This window comes from Bacillus rossius, chromosome 12 (genome assembly GCF_032445375.1).
Source record: "Bacillus rossius redtenbacheri isolate Brsri chromosome 12, Brsri_v3, whole genome shotgun sequence".
Lineage (NCBI taxonomy): Eukaryota > Metazoa > Arthropoda > Insecta > Phasmatodea > Bacillidae > Bacillus > Bacillus rossius.
In genome coordinates this window covers 45,361,027-45,379,164 of record NC_086339.1, presented here as the reverse complement: position 1 = coordinate 45,379,164, position 18,138 = coordinate 45,361,027, and the positions used below count along the sequence as shown (strand labels likewise).

Here is an 18,138-nt window from a genome sequence, read left to right as displayed (position 1 = left end):
ATGTTACCAGTAAATTGTACTTAAATAACATATAGTTAATTTTTTTTAATCATAACCTTTGATATGTTACAAATAAACAGTTAATATTTTTTTTTTCTTTTATTAATTTACCTGGTGCAATTCAAAGCACATGCTTGATACACCCTTACTCAATTTAGGGTTGCATAGGATTTGGCTACAATTCAGTTAAATCTTAACACATTAATTAATAATTTTTTTTGTTCCAGGCTGTAAATTATTCTACTGTGGAAAAAGGAAATCTGACAGGACTTTTCAGGACAAAAGATAATTATACCAGTGAAGAAAGTGCGTATTTCAAGCCTGAATGTGTACCACAAAATGATGCACTGGCAAAAACTATTATATGCGGGTGTGTCTTGGTGTCTAACGTTTGCCTCAAGGCTTCAGCAGATTGCAAGTGCCTTCAACACCATCAGCAGTTGTATTTGTCAGACAAACAAGACAATGGTGCTCTAGTTATAAGACAAGAGTCACTGGTGGTTCCCTCATCTCACACAAGTGATAACTGCGAAGAATCACTTGTACAGAAAACCAACCAAGGATTTAATAATGAAGAGCAGCAAGTAACGCATAGCTTAAATCATAAAGTTACACGTAACTTTAAGTGCAATATGTGCAGTAGATCATTCGATTGCAAAAGTAAACTAATTGAACATAGCCGATCTCACACAGGGGAGCGGCCCTTCAAGTGTGATTTGTGTAGCAAATCATTTACCAGGAAACAAGTACTTGAAACACACTACAGACTACATACAGGGGAGCGTCCCTTTAAGTGTGATCTGTGTAGTAAATCATTTACTAGGAAAGAAAAATTTACTGCACACAAAAGATTACATACAGGGGAGCTTCGCTATAAGTGTGAAATATGTAGTAAGTCTTTTAATTTTAGACATCATCTGATTCAACATAACCTATCTCATACAGGGGAGCGTCCTTTCAAGTGTGATCTGTGTAACAAAGGTCTTATTTCGAAAAAATCACTCATTAATCACATCGTTTTGCATAAAGATGAGCGTCCTTTCAAGTGTGAGCTATGTAGTAAGGCATTTCGTTTTGAAAGTGATCTATTTGTACACAAAAGGTTACATACAGGGGAGTGTCCTTTCAAGTGTGATGTGTGTAATAAATCATTTACTAGGAAAACAACACTTACTGCACACAACAGGTTACATACAGGAGAGTTTCCTTTCAAGTGTGAATTATGTAGTAAGTCATTTCGTTGTAAAAGGGATTTTATTGACCACAAAAAGTTGCATTCAGGAGAGCATCCCTTCAAGTGTGATCTGTGTAATAAAACATTTCCTAGGGAAAAATCACTTACTGTACACAGCAGATTACATACTGGGGAGCGTCCCTTCAAATGTGGTCTGTGTGATAAATCATTTACTATTAAAAAAACACTTACTGCACACAACAGATTGCATATAGGGGATTGTCCCTTCAAGTGTGATGTGTGTAACAAGTTATTTACTTTGAAATCACATTTTTTTAGACACAACAGGTTACATAAAGGGGATTGTCCCTTATAGTGTGAGTTATGTAATAAGTCATTTTGTTGCATAAGTTATCTTTATGTGCACAACAGATCACATAAAAGAGAATGTCTCTTAAGTGTGATACGTATAGAAAATATTCACTAAAAAAACAACACTTACAGTACACAACAGATTAAATAAAAGGGAGTTTCCTTTTAAGTGTTAATTATGTTCTAAGATTTAATTTTAAATACAGGGTTCCATAAAACATTGTCCCAATTTCAATGGTGTATTATAACAGTCGTCTCGACCATTATGACCAATACATTGGTCAGGGACTTTTGACATTCAACCACTCATACAAAGAGATTGCAATGGAACCATAGTCATTTGGGTTTAAACCTAGCAGAAACTGTAACCAGTATGGAAGCATGTGTAAACGTGTTCATAAAACCTTCCACACGGTCGTCTTTGGCAACTGAAGTTCAAGCAAGACTTGCTTTCCGAACAGATTTCTTAGGACTATCCATTTAAGATGCTCTGACTTGGTCAACATCCTTTACAGACACTTTTGATTATCCCCTGCTTTTCCCTTAACAAACACGTTGGTTTGTTTCAAATTTCATATACCATTGGTGGATGTTTATGCCACATGGGGGATAATAATTATACTTTAAACAAAATGCACTTGGAACTGAAATTACAGATTTACTGTTAGAAAATGGCCGAACACAAGACGCTTTATACTCAGGAGTCGCCATTTTGTGTGGGTGGCGCTGCAAGCGATGAAACTACAAAGCAGTACTTGGGCATGCACTTATCTAAACCTGTTTGAATTACTCTTTTAGACCTTGAACTAACGGTCTACAGTGCTTACAGTTAATACTATTAAAAGTTACAACTGGCACATTCTTTAATGGACCGTACTGTCTTATCTGATTGAACGCAATCTAATAAAGGGAAGCGTCCATTCAAGTGTGATGTTACAAATCATTTACTTGGAAGACAACAATTACCGTAATTACCTGCAGAAGGGTCGCTCTTGCATGTGGCTCACACCCTTTATTTTTGGCAAAAAAAAAATTATAATGTTATAGAAATTGAAAACTGTCTCACGTTGCCGACAATTTCTGTAGATATATTTGTCAGCTTTTCAGTGATGTAAATTATTATTAATATGCTTCACTTGTCGTGACAAATTTATTCATAGAATATTTTTGATTTAAAATCATCTAACTACAATTACTGAATTGTTTTAGTAGATAGAGATTTATTGTAATAGTTGGGCACCTTAAAAAAAATTATTTTGGAAATACTAAAGTACTAAATATGATTATAATATCTAACCTGTTTCGTTTACGGGCATCTACGTGAACGTCGCACATTATTTCATGTATTATCTTAATGACTTCATTATGTATTTTGATACGACTCTTTACCTTAACACATGAATAATTCCTGCAATCACGGTCTGTTACAACAATAACAAAATGGTTTCATATAATAAAATATAATATAACTTCCAAAATCAATTTAAATTATTAAATTATTATTTATACTTCTATTCAAGAATCGTACATTCAAGATGAATTAATAATGTTTAAGATTTTATTGGAATATTTCAATTATTGTAAAAAAAAAATGTTGATTTGCAAAATGACAATGATTTTATATATATTTATTTAATTATGTTTATTTAATTATATTTGTTTAATTATGTTTCTTTAATTATATTTGTGCCTTGACTTTAGCTCTGGTAGAATGCGCTATACCTCTGGATGTAATGTTACATAAATGAGTTATGATCAAAATATTAATAGTTAGTTTTGCAACTTTATATAGATGTTAAAAAAAATTAGTAACTGAAGGATTCATTAGCAAATCAAATACTAATACAAAACTCTTTCTATTTAACAAGCAAATTAATAAATGTTCGTTGGGAAGATTTACTTTTACATGACAATTGTTTATTGGGGAATTGGAAAGGTACCGTTTTAGAAGTCTTCAGGAATTGTTGCACTAGACACAGCAATTATAATGATGCTAGCAGTACAATTTCTCGTACCAGCACCGGAATTGATGATACTGATGTACTCAGCCGGGTCTCTGAAATTGGATCACTCCCTATGATGTGCCGTACGTCTCGTAGTCGGTCCGTCGATCCGAGTTGCTTGAATACTTAAAGTAATTGATGTTTCACACAGTCTTCTTCTCGTGATGGTATCGGGCATGCTGGGGATCGTACGTCTTGAAGTTGGTCTGTAGTTCAGACTTGACAATATCTTGACCTGTCGTATATTTCTTCTCCAATCTTGATAAAATTTATATTGTAACGTTTCTTCTTAAATTCTTGTCTTCTGTAACTATAATTGATCGACGTAGTACTTCTAAATAAAGTTTTATGGACTTTTACGAAGAGCTATGTTAGAACACGTCCGACCATGATGGAAGATTTTTTCTTCTCTTTGGATGTTTTTCATAAAACATTCATCGTTGCTCCTCACGACCGAAAATATTTCTTCCACTGGTCTCTAATTTCTTGTGTCTGAACACTTACCGACCAATCACAATCCACGTTATAATTTTCAATGATACTCGTTATTACTGTAAAATATGTCCTAAATAATGTTTACGCGTCTGAATTTCACTTTCATCATTCTTCCCGACATCACACGTTACACGTTACTTCGTTATTTTAATATTACAACTTCAAATAATAAAATTTTACTTTCTTATAATCAATAAACAGACTTTTCATTGGCTGACTAAAATAACACACAATAAGATCATAGATTAACTATTAACATTGTACATAGAGAATTAAAATAAACTTGAATTATGATTTAAAGATTGCAAAGAGACTTTTAAATTATATCTTTAGTTCAATAAAATGTCACAAACTGGAAAGCGTTTTTTTTACCCTTTTCAACGTTTTTACTGTTAAGGATCGTCCTCGAATGAGGGTCGCACTATTTATTTGTCTTCAGTAGATCTCAGTAGATCTCAGTGGAGTCTTTGTGTTCCGTGTCTCAGCCTATTCGTACGTAATAAATACAGCACTGGTGATAATCTTGGTTTTTTCTTTGTTTACTACTGGAGGGTGTGAGGCAGCCCATTTCGTTTATACTCATCCCATTGTCACAAAGAGAGAAGAGGCAGCAAGCTACTCTTGGTCAGTTCCTTCTGTGAAAACTAGCACATTACCATGGGGCTGGAGGAATATAAAAGGTGCACTTATAAACACCCAACAATGGCCGCAGTTTTGTCATGGAATGTTCAGTTGAAACACCTGTCCAGATAGGCACATTAATTGTGTAGGATGTCAGTTCACAGGACACTTACGACGATGAGAGGGAGTCAACACTGTCATATGGCCTCATGCTCTTGCTCTCTCTTTCTCTCAGGCCGGTTTATTTCTAGGTTTTCCCCTCCACTTCTTGCCATTATTGTGCAGTAGACATGTCACTACCGGCACCACGACTGGTTGGGTGACGGACACGGCACTCGGACAATAACTGCATTTTAATGGAGCTTCATGCTACTGCTGGCATAGTTTGATTTAAACAATTATACTTACTCGTCGAGTTATATTTATTAAAAACGAACATAAGTTATTTATTTGTGCACATATTATACCACACAGTGCAATATTATTATGTTTTAAACAAAAGTAAAAAACTTGCACTTCATATTTTATACTCAAAATATGAACAAAATGTGCGACCAATACGTGGGTAAATGCTCTATTAGACATATCAATTTACATACAGGAGAGTGTCTCTTCAAGTGTGATGTATTTCACAAATCATTTATTAGGAAAACAACAGTTACTGCACATACCAGATTACATAGAGAGGAGTTTTCTTTCAAGTGTGATTTATTTGTTAGTTATTTTCGTTGTAAAAGGGATTGATTGAACAAAAGGGGTTACGTTCAGGAGAGCACCAAGTATGATCTCTGTAATAAATCATTTACTAGGGAAAAAAATTACTTACTAAATGCATCAGATTAAATACTGGGGTCCCTTCAAGTGTGAGCTGTGTAATAAATCATTTACTACAACCCTTTTAGCTGCTAGTCAGCTCGGCTAACCTATTACCAAATTTGGGTGGTTCTCGCTGGTCCCGATGGTCTGAATCTCGGCCCCTCAGTCCTTCCTCCCTTTCATTTTTCCTGTCCAACGTTTCCAGCAAATCGATGACCTCGTCCACAGTTCTCGCCCTGGCCCCTAGAATACAGTTCTGTACATGCTGGTAAAAATGGTGAACAATATGAGAGATAAAACATTCATCGGTTATAGGGTTGTTCAAAAATTTTGATTTTAAATACAGCCTTCGTACATATGGTGCCATGTGACCATCCCTATGCCGGTATTTTCCTTTAAACAAGTACTGCAAGAAATCATGCTGGACATAAATCCCCCTATACTTGTCTAAAAAGGCTGTTTTTACTTCTTCAAAAGTTCTCCACTCACTCTCCTTATGCATTGCCCATTGCAACGCTGCCCCATCCAACTTCGATACAAACAATTCTACTTGCTGTTCATCAGAACCCTTTAAATATCCAAAAACTTTCTCACACTTTGTGATGAACTGTATTGGGGTAGCCCCTCTGTCATCCCCATAGAATTTTAGTACACTTTTCTCAAAAATGTTACTTTCGTCAACAGTAAGCACTGTACTCCTAATCCCTCCATTAGAATCTCCCCTAATTTTTCCCAATTTTTCTTCTCCTTTTTTCAAACACTCCTATCCAACCTCGTCACGAAACTTTTCAAATTGATTACCAATTCTCCTATTTTCCATCAAAACCTTTTCAACATTAACCCCAAAATTGCTTTCCACTTCCTCTATCTTCCTTTCATTTAATAAAATACCTCTTGCATTCTCATTAACTTTGCCATGTACCTCAATGAGTTCATTATGATCCCTACCCACACTGTTTTGAACCTGATTGAGATTATCCTGTACCATAGATATTTTTCCCCTTATTTTCCTGAATTTCGTTTCCCTGAATTGCAATATTTTCCTTCAAAATGCCCATTTTTTCAACACATGTTTCCATCCCGGCTTGTATTTCTGCAATATATTTGTACACTAGGCTACTACCTGTTCATTAATTTTAATTTTAAAGTCAGCAATTTTGTATTCAACCCTGTCAATTTCCTGTCACAACTGTGTAGCTATTTCTCTCCTAACCTTCGCAATCTCTTGTGAATTTACCTCAATTTTGTTGTTGATTTCTATTTGTCCCTAAGCAAGTTCATTCTGTCCCTGTGCCATTGTTTGAGTTCCCGTTGTCCCTGTTCAATTTTCTGTTTCATGTCCCGCATCATTTCTCTCATCATATTCAATATCAATCGATCATTTGAAACTGACCCCCCATAACCTTAACTGGGCTGCTAATTGTACGGGTTCCCATGTTCTGACCTGATTCGGCAGGATGTTCCATGTTTACAGGTTTTTCCTGCCGACATGAAAAATCTTGCTCTATTATTTCAACATCAAGGTTGGGATATGAATTATTTGAATTTTCGGGATTTTCTAAAAATCCTACGAAATCGGTAGTTTCACTACTACTGGTACTCATGTTTATACAAGTAACAGACAACTCTGGATATCAAACCTACCACACATACAAAACACAACAACAATTTTCCAACCCTAATTACACAACTCTGTACACCACACTGCTCCTTTCACTTGCTATTTCCGGCAATCCATTCCACGTTGTCCCTCGAAGCTTGGTCCTGAAGTCCCGCGATGAGACAGGCCTGAAGTCCCACGGTGCCTTGGGTCGCTCTGTCCCGCGATGTACCGCTTTCCGCCGTTTCTCTGGAACACTTCACTCGCTGAAACAGCCCGTCGTCTCTTGCCGCATTCGCCGCTCAGCTGCGCCGACAGTTCTGGGAGATAATTTATTTACCGCCGAAAATTTCCGTCTTGCTCTCAGGGTCATGTAAAAGTCCGTGCCCGCCACCCATTGGGCCGCCAAATATAACGGTTCATTATATACAAAAAATTTAAAAAAAAAGAAATGTTAAGCGCCAATTGTAGTTTTTGTTTTATTTTTCAAAATAGAATGCACAGACGAATCCAATCACTTTCAAAATTATTCTCACTCATTCAACTCGTACATCCGCCTGTTGAGAATGGCTCGCAGCTCGGGCGATGAAAATTAAGCAGAAAAAAAAACGTAAATTAAGTCCTTCAGTAACTAGTGACTTGAAGTACACAATAGTGAGGCCCCAAACCTGGTCGCACCTGGCGAAACACAGTCGCCACGAGCCAAAATGCCGACGAAGATGGTTACAATTTCTAATTAAATGGCTGAATGAAATTAAAAATGTTAGGTTAACTTAAAACTCGGCATGGCTCTGACCACCAATGTTAAATTTATCCTTCTCAATTACTACATATTTTGTGAGAAGCCACCGAATGCGCCCTCATTGTGCAGCGATCGACAGACAACTGACGAGATCATGGCACTGGTTCCTCCACGCAGGAAGGGCAGTCACATGACCTCGCCGACCAATCACATACACTCTTCATTCACACTAACAATTACAAGCCAATCAGAACACAGAACATATACACTGAAAACTATTTTCATACATAGAAACAGGGGATTCACTTTCTCCTCTCTCTTGGTGGGGAATCACAGTTTTTAACTCACTCGCACTCATAGGTCTCATATACCTGCCACCCCACACCAAGTCCATTGTTCTAGAACATTAGGTAACAGCAATCATAATACAAATTACTTGACAAAATTAAACTTATTTAGAAAAACCTGAAAAAGTAGGCCAAAACAGGAAAAAATCTAGTACGACTTATTTGTGAACAATTGCATAAAAAATCGTAATGATTGAAAATGTCTGTTAAAATACAAAGTACATTCTTAAAACACACAGCAAGTACAAATATCAACCCTAAAATACATAAAAATGGTAAAATATGCTTAGCGAGACTTTTTTAAGAAATATTTACATGCATGAAAACAGTTTAAAAGAAAAATATTTAGCTAGGAGGGCAGGGGTCTTGCGACGTTACAAGTTTACTTGTAAATTCAGTGATTTTAGTGTTTTATTTGTTAAGTTCAACAAGATTGGTTTTACGCCATTTATTAATTTCAGAAATGTCTTCTTAAGAATAGAATACAATCATGTATGGAAGTAATCTTTCTAAAGATTTTCAAGTCATCTGCACATAAAAAACCAATAGAATGATGTAGAACCTAAGTAGTATCATTAATAAATATATTGGAAAGCAGAGGTGATAATGTATCCCCTTGTGGAACTCCAGAATTGGTGTATTGAAGGGAAGAGTTAGTTTTGTTTATGCATACAAAAAAAATATATATTTCTTAGATAACTAGTGAACCAATTTATGTATTCATCACATAATCTTACATTTGACAACTTTTCCAATAATATAGAGTGATTTAGTGTCAAAAGCTGTAGCTAAATCAAAATAGCAAACATCAACCTGTGCTCTGTTTGTTACCTCATTATAAATTGGATTAAGAAAGATGAGTTGAGTCATTGTAGTGGTAATTCCAATTCTGAATCCATATTGTCTATCAGATAACCAATTTTTTAAGTAAAAATTTGATTTTTTTTTAAATTTAAATATTTTGAATAAATTTCATCATATTTGTATAATGCCATAATTTTTTAGGATTTTTCTTGATGATATTGTTTACCTTTTAAGTCCAGATTATTTTATCTTGTTTTATGAGTTTTTTTTTGGACTGCTTTATGGTAATGGGAAAAATAAGTTTTGTACCGAGGGTTATTTCTTTTATAGAGCTTGTGAAAAAAATTTAGATTTCAAACATTATATTAGTTTCTTGGAAAATCAATGGCTATATTTAGAGACTCATTTTGAATATTTTTATCACCTAAGAAATTAGATAATTGATTAATAAGGGCATTAACTTCAGAAGTAAAAAAAAATTTAGTCCATTCTTGTTTCTTAATGGTATTGTATATACATAGATAATCACCATTTTTGTAGTTTTGATAGTGAGTATGATGATGATCATCGTTAACTGAATAGCCATTGTAATTTTAATATCTAAGGCAGGATGTACTACTTAAGTCTTCATTCATATTTTCTTCTACTGTTTTCATTACTTCACAATGTATTATATTCGTGAAGCAAAGATCTAACAGATTTTTGGACTGAATATTTACACAGAAGCAGTCCCAAACTAATAGAAAAATTAAGCAAGGATTGTGCCTTAGTGTTTACATATGACTGTGATATATTTTAAGTATGTTTATTAGTCCAATCAACTCCAGGCACAATGAAGTCACCAAGTATTATTAAAACAAATCATCTTGGTAGTTAATGAGGTTATCTTCCAGTGCTTCAAGATATGTTTCATATGTATTTGGAGTTGTTTCAGGGGGAATATAGATTGTTCCAACTATTATGTACTTAGAAGGCGTGGTTTTAATTTTGATCCAGGGAGCTTCAATTCCAGGATGATCATAGATTTGTATTTGATGGACTGAAGGAAACTTTTGTACACTAAGTGCAATTAAGACACCATCTTCTCTTGCCAACAATGTTAGTGTAGAGTTTCTGTCCTATCTAAAAGTGAGATATTGTTCTGTGAAGTAGTGAGAATTAATGCTGCAATAGTTAAATCAAGTTTCATTAAGACATATAATGCCGTATTCCGTTGTACTGTAATGCTACTACGACACGACCATGCTATGCTATACTGAGGGGATTCAAACGTAAACAAACACTTTGTTTGTTTACAAACACAAGACTGCATGAATGGCAAATGACAGTTGTCAACACACGAGTGCAAACGTAAATAATCTGGTCCCTAACACTATCTTGCCCTATTTGCCATGAATTGAAAACATAAATATGGAGACTGACCTATAGTACAAATAAACAATAACCACGGGTGATGTTCCGAGAGATTTTAATAATATTAGAAAAAAAAGACAAAACAACAACATAACATCAGAATTACATATGAACTGGCAGGTTCTGGCAATTGTTAAAATTTCTCAAAGTCTCTACAGGCACATGTGACTATCAAAAAAAAAATGTTACTTATGATTCAGGACGTTACGATGGGCACCCGGCTCGACAACAGTCCAATTCAAAACGTATTCTCTGTTTTTGGTCTCCAACACAACACGTAGATGCCGTGTACACATTAAATGATGGTGGGGTTTGCTCCGGGCTATAACTCGGTCGGTAGGCTATTTCTACCCCCAGGACCACTGGGGGGACCGCGGACAGTTACTATTAGCTTGTACCGTCTCTGCTATACAACGTCTCGTATCGAGAATCACCGTGTAAGATGAGGGGAGTTTGCAGTCCAACAATGCGCTGGCGCCGACTCAAGGCGACCACACCTTACCTTGCGAATGCTGCGCTGGCTCCACAGTCTCCAGTCTGCGTGATGGCTGTCCCAGGGAGTGCGTTGAGATGCACCAGTAGGCACCACACACTTTAGGTCACCAGAGCACTCACACGAGGAGAAGTTCCGGCGCGCGCATCGTCATTTCCCGGACCGCGGACGCGTTGGCGAATTCTATAAATACAGTTCCAGTTCAGCTGTCCGTATTAATAATATTGAACGTTCAACGTAAATGTCGCGATTCCGCAGCCCGGAATCGCGGGTAGCGAAAACTTCCGACGCGAAGCGACACGTGCTCGGGCTCTGTACAGCCGAATGACTCCCCGAGAAAACGCCGGGAGGCTCTTTTATACCTCTGCGGAGCGTCACCAGCGGCCTCTCCTATTGGCCCGTTTTCAAGTCCAGGCGGTTACCGATTGCCGCGAATTCTCAACTTAATTTCTTAACGGGAGTTCCGTAGTTCATAACGTCTAAAATATGTAAAACCGTAAATTGAATATAAGTTCCACTGGAATTTAAATACTTTAAATTAATATCAAAAGTAATAATCTGGCGGTGGCCGGCAGGAAAGAAGGCGGTATTTACCAATACAGCGGACCATTGTTGCTTAGTCCCCCTCAAACACCGTTTATATGTTCTTAAATATGCCCTACTGACCATTTGTATACATGTGGGCCGTGTATCGTGTTACGTTGTATGTTTTTGCCCGGCTAACCACACATAGAAACGTAACAATACAAAACAAACAATGTTCCTGAGGTTCTGCTTTATTTGGAAATAAAAGAGTTTATTAAATTATCTTTGTTTATTTCTTTAAAAAAATGTTTTTTCTCATCGTTACATGGCTTCAATACACAATTTTACAAATGAATTTAATTTGAAAAACTTCGTTACTTGTACAGTTTTTGTCTTTTCTTATACGAATTTTAACGATATCTTTGAATTTTGATAGGATGAGGTCCAAATACATACCACAGCACCATACATATTGCCGTTGATGGTCGAGGAGTCTTGTCACTCGCCAAAGAAGAAAAAAAAAACTTAGTAATGTCCCTTGGTTAATTACCTAACTCAAGGTACCGTTGATCGCGGACCGAAATCACACGAGTCGGGCCGATGCCGACGCCTAGGGCCTAAATTTCTAATACATAGTCCGGAAAAAAAAATGAAATTAGGTTAAAAAACTACGGCGTGGCCCCAGCCCCTAGGCGTTAAATTGTCCCTTAATAATTTTTCATTTGTTTCGTGACTTGCCGACAACGCGACCGAGTTCGGCGACGATCGAGCAACAAGTGACTTGGTCGACGAGATTACCTTCCCTTGTAAAGGTGAAGACAAGGGAAGCAACCCCGTGGGCCAACCGACCAATCACAGTACAGCATTCATCAACATGCCCAAATAAGGAATTTCGGCCGAGCGCATCACATCACGCCAGGACTCGCCCTGATTGGCTGGCTAGTGGTAGCCTCCAGAGACCCTTCCAGACGGTCGCTACAGCTGTGCGTACAACGTGACGCGTAAATCCCAAACACACATTTACAAAGTGAAAAATAGCTTTCTGGCGCCAGAGTGTCGCGCCTGTCCGCTCTTCCTTCTGTACCTTCCAGACTATTCTCAAAATATTACACTAGCAGTATCCAATAGAATATAAAATTACCCAAAAAATTCAAATACAATGTTAAAAATTTAGTAAACAAAGTTGAAATTCATATAAAAACTTTTGTTTAAACATGATGTCCTGTAAAATTATAATCTATACTGCTTTAATTACTGACATTAATTATCAAATATCAACATTAATTATTATGAACTAGAGTTAACCCTCAAATTTATAATTAAGTATCTCAAGGAAATAAGTATTTTAAGGCTTTCCATGAAATTTAACCAAAGTAATTAATAACAATTCTTAACATATCTGAACTGTTTTCTATATCAACAAAAAAAAAATATCCTTCACCTCAAATTTATTCTTAATATTCTTATGACCCATTTTGCAATGCTACATAACCCCCCCTACTTTTTGATTGAATTTGCAAAATTAAATCAAAAAGTACAAAAGTGTAAATTGTTGAAACAAAAGAAATAACATACCATAACAAAAGTGTAAACAAATGTAACAAATTAACATCAACATTAGAAATGCAAATCTTGACACAATAATAGCAAACCATGACTTTTCATATTATAAATCCTTAAAACAAATTTACAAAATTATAACCCAAACATTGAAAAATTACTTACAAAAAATTATTTAAATTCTCCATACCAAATTAAAGTGGCACATCAATCTTTAACAAAAAACACAACACTTGATTATAGAGCATCAAACTGTAAGTGTTGCATTCCTCACTTAAATTTCCACAAACAACAAGTTGACAATTCTACATTCATGGCATGACAAACAATTCATTATGACACAGTCGTATGTTTATATTCTTGAAAAACCAATTACATGAACTAATGTCCTTCCTCAGGTTTCAAATCATACCTCCCCTTTCAGCAACAGCAGCACATATATTAACATTGATGAGGGGTGGAAGCGACCAAGGAGAAGGGACTCACCCTTGCAAAAAAAAACATCGGACTCCATGCCGGAAACATATTTAAAATTAACCTCCTGGCCCCCCAACTGCCTCACAAACCACACTACACAAAAAAAATATATGCTGATTATTTAGGGGCAATACAAAAAAATTCACCTAAACTCTGGCCATCATGAACACACAATTGCTTCTGCAGCTTCAAAACTCGACGACTGTTATGCATTAACTTTTAGTATTACATTTCATACCTTTAATATAGGATATTGACACCCTGTTATTTAATTCAAAACAAACATTTAGCATTACCAATATGTGTAGCATTTTAATTTAAAATATCAAACATTTTCAAACTTTTATCATTTTCCGAAAACATAACTCATAATAAATTTCAGTTAACATCTTCCCATGAGACAACATTAAACAAACAAAACATTTCATTGGAATTTCATGTTCATTTGTCATTTAAAAAATATGCAAAATGTTCACTATAGTTTACTTTAGTCCAACATGATAAAATTCTTGATGACATTAATTTGTTTACAATATCAACATAAACATACTTTACACAATAATCACACCTTGCATAGCTGATTGTCCAAATTGTTTCATTGACTCACACTAAAAAAGTACATACTCAACTTGCTTAAAATTTACCCTTAATTAATTTTCCATGGTCTGAGTAAAGAGACGTGCCAATTAGCATCACTTACTCTGTAAACATTGTGGCCTACCACAGCCTTTATTTCATATGGCCCATCATACAATTTGAAAAACTTGGATATCTTATTATCTATAAAGGCCCTGTCACACTGTCAAATTTTAGCTTCCAACACCTTCCAATATGTTGGTTCCAATATCTTTGAGGGTTGTGACGTCACGTTAAACGTCACTATCGCAGCCATGTTTATTTGAGAGATTGAATGTCTAGAGTTTCCTTCAAATATTTTACGTATAGGACTGGTTCTAAAATATGTTGGATGTTGGATGGGATCAGCCAATCAGAGTTATCTAAAATAAAGCGGCCGCTTTTGTTTCCGTTTCCGAAGTGTAATAGTTTAAATATTAGCAATGGCGAATACTACATGGGAAAGAAATGCAGTAATTGAACTAATACTATTTTATTTCCTGCTGGAATAATTGTTATTGTATATTTTCCTCCAATTGAATTTGTATGTACGGAAGTGCAGGTTAATATATTTGACTAAAAAAAGTTACTGTAGTTTTGTAATATTATGGTCCTTAAAACAGAAAACAATTTGTATTCAACTTACGATCATTATTTGATTGCTATACCAGTTTTGCTTATGTTCAGGTATTTTTGATACACTAAATTAAAACAGCAAGCATTGCGTACAAAATGTGCCATCAGGAATGAGGTATCAACTGGGATATGCATTTCGGAACTTTTACCTACAAATCCAAATTAATAACATCTAAAATAAATTTTAAAATATTTCAATTCAGAGACTTATGTTAAAGCAGCATCTCTAAGTAAGCAAGTAGCTCTGGTGATTTGCAAGAAAGGCCTAGAACTATTATAATTCTGCCTACGTATTCAATTATTATTATTTAAGTTTTGAAAGTAATACCATTTTTCGTGAATGTAAATATTTTTGTAGCAGATCTTTGTCAGTAGGCCTATATACTTCCCAGGCTGTACGAAACAAGCATACCTGGTCTAATATCTCATCAAAAAAATTATTTTAAAGAGATAATGTGACTGAGGTGAAGTTAGCTTAAAGGCTATGGTTGAGGTTTGTAACAGTAAATAAGCTTACACACTTAATTCAAAATAAAACAAAATTACCAATTTCTAAACACAGCAAAAATTAACACTTTCACTTTAAAGTATAGAAACAATTTTGATGAAATACAAGTGAAAGTGTCCATACAACAGCAGCTAGTTGGGTGAGAAAATATGCGGGAATAAGAAGGGATATGCCTAATTGCAGGTTTACATTTAATTATATGTTTTATTCTTACTAAACATACCTTTAAAAATTGTTTTTGAAGAGCACTATAAATTGCACCACAAATTTCAGGTACAAATTTTGAGATGGTGTTGTGTGGAATACTTGTAGAGAACATAAGGGACTTAAATGATTCGCCTGTCGCCAAAAATCTTAATGTAACTGCCAGCCTCTGCTTTGCTGGTATAGCGAAAATGAGTATCCTTCTTTGCAATGCGAGACTCCACAATTGAAAGAAGAAGATCAAATCTTTCAGAATCCATTCTTAATTAGTTCTGAAATGAATCGGCATCTTCGTATCGAAGTTCATGACAAAAAGGGGTAAAACACCTTTTTTTTTGCCGGGAAAGTATCCACTGTCTCGTCCACCATCTGCGTTTCCTTTTCTTAGATTTCTCTTCTAGTTTACTGACACTTGCTACAATTGCAATTACAGCTACAGCTTTTGAAACACTTTGATGCTCTTAATGCAGGCATTGCAAACACCTGGAAAACGTAAATTTTAAACTGTGTATGATCACAATATACCTAAATTTAAATATAACCTACTTAAAAAAGTCCGCGTTCCTTGACCCAAAATTTGTTTTTGATTCTAAATACTGTCATTTACAGTTCTCTACAGAATGTTTGGTAAAACGAGCTCACTCAAAGAAAATTGATAGTGTGAAATGACTTCAAATATATTTTACAGTGCTCATCAAATAATATTGAATACAATATATTTGAAGATGTATTTAATCCAAAATCACCCTTCAAATTTTGTTGTCCAATATATTGGAGACAATATATTTGACAGTGTGACAGGGCCTTAAGGGATGACAACTTGTGTGAAGCAATTAAGACTTCATCCCCTTCCTTGAAACTCGTTTGGAAGAGCATAGCACCAACTGCCTCACCTGATGCATCATAAGTAATATAAAACACTTGTTTATATATAAATTCAAAAAACTGTTTCTTAAATATTGCAATATTAATTCCTTGTCAAAAAGCCAAAAATTTGAAAACATCTCTCTTACTACAAAGTGTCAACAATTCTTCACAAACGGTTATCTCCCTCTCATCAGTGCAAAATACAAATAACTTTGAAACTGGTTTCTCTACAAGCTTCAAGCAGACACCCCCTGGTCAACGAAGAATCCTCAATAACAGCAAAAAACTCTGAACAACTTACTTAAACTCCAGGAATTACGTCTCCATGACTACCTCAACGACGATGAATAAACACAAAAACTTCAACATCTTCAAAAACTTACACCTCGGCAGAAACCTCGACGACGACAACAAATCTTCAACTCCAGGAATTACGTCTCCATGACCACCTTAACGATGATAAAAACTTCAACTCCAGGAATTACGTCTCCACGACCACCTTAAACGACGACAAATACAAAAACTTCAACTTCGACGACGACAAATAACCTCAAAACAAATTATTTCCTTTAAAATCCCTTAAAAACCACTGTTACTCTAATTCTCTGCTGCTTATGATAAACTCCTCAAATCCCATGAAATAACCACTTTAACTCACAAATGCACCAATATCTCCACTCCTCATATCTGCACCAACAAAACATTGACAACATTATCACTTCAAAACTGTTGACACAAAATTTTCCTATATTTCATCCCAAAGAAACAACTTCTAATGTTACCCTGTCCATTCCCTCTAATATTACTCAGCTTTTCCTCTACTAATCTTTCAAAAATATGCAAAATGTTCACTATAGTTCACTAGTCCAACATGATAAAATTCTTGATGACCTTAATTTGTTTACAAAATCAACATAAACATACTTTAAACATTGCACAGCTGATTGTTCATAATAATGTTTCATTGAATTATTCTAAAAAAATACATACACAACTGGCAAATATATAATTTTTTTTTTATTTTATTTTTTTTTTTTTAATGTTTTCCATTCATTCTTCTTATGTATTGTCCATTGCAATACAACACCATCCACATCCAATTTAGTGATAAACAATTCTACCTGTTGCTTATCTGAGCCACTAAAATAGCTAACTATTTTCTCACATTTGGTTACAAATTGTATCGGAGTGACCCCTCGGTCATCACCAAACAATTTCGGCACTGTCCGTCCAAAAGTGTTCACTTCATCTACAGTCAAAACTGAACCTCCAATGCTACCCTCCTTTGAATTTTCTGTAAACGTCCTTTCAACATTAGCTTCAAAATTCCCCTTAACTTCCTGAACCACTTTCAACTGTAAATCTGTGACACCATCTTGATTTTCGACAATTCTGTTTTGTACACCCTCACCATGTTGTACCAACTCCGAAATTTTTTTACGATGCTCCTGAACTGTTTTACCTGTTTGTATCAAATTTTCCTGAACTTGATTCACTGTTTTTTCACATGTGTTTAACCTAGACTGTACCTCCTCAATCTGCACTTCACAATCATTTACTTTACAGACACAGGAAGATATTTGTTCATTAAGATCATTCTTAAGTGCATTAAATCGGCTTTCAACTGTATTTGTTAGTTCTTGTCTTACTTGTATAATTTCTTGTGTAAGTTCCTGTTTAGTGGCATCTAATTTTTGTTCCATTATATACCTGAATTCAGTCTGACCTTGTGACATGTTATGCATCCTTTGTGACATGTTATCCATCATTATCATTAATTTTTCTAACATTTGATTAGACATACCTGACCCCCCCATAACCTCTACTGGACTACCATTTGCAGGCTGTTCCATGTTTTCCGACTGC

The 18,138-nt window shown here is 35.3% G+C and overlaps 1 protein-coding gene across 6 annotated transcripts in view; it reads left to right on the top strand.

Annotated features, from left to right (window-relative positions):
- Window positions 1–18,138, top strand: part of LOC134537906 (gastrula zinc finger protein XlCGF26.1-like) — a 138,513-nt gene that overhangs the window by 30,730 nt on the left and 89,645 nt on the right. Inside the window, exon 6 of one of the 6 annotated variants that reach the window (XM_063378846.1) lies at window positions 228–16,579. The exons of 3 other annotated variants lie outside the window; for them this stretch is intronic. In XM_063378846.1, the coding sequence (XP_063234916.1) occupies window positions 228–1,550 (1,323 nt within the window). In that variant the 3' untranslated portion in view covers window positions 1,551–16,579. Of the gene's footprint in view, window positions 1–227; window positions 16,580–18,138 lie in introns of those variants that run through there. 2 more of the 6 variants (XM_063378847.1, XM_063378852.1) reach the window with 2 other exon arrangements.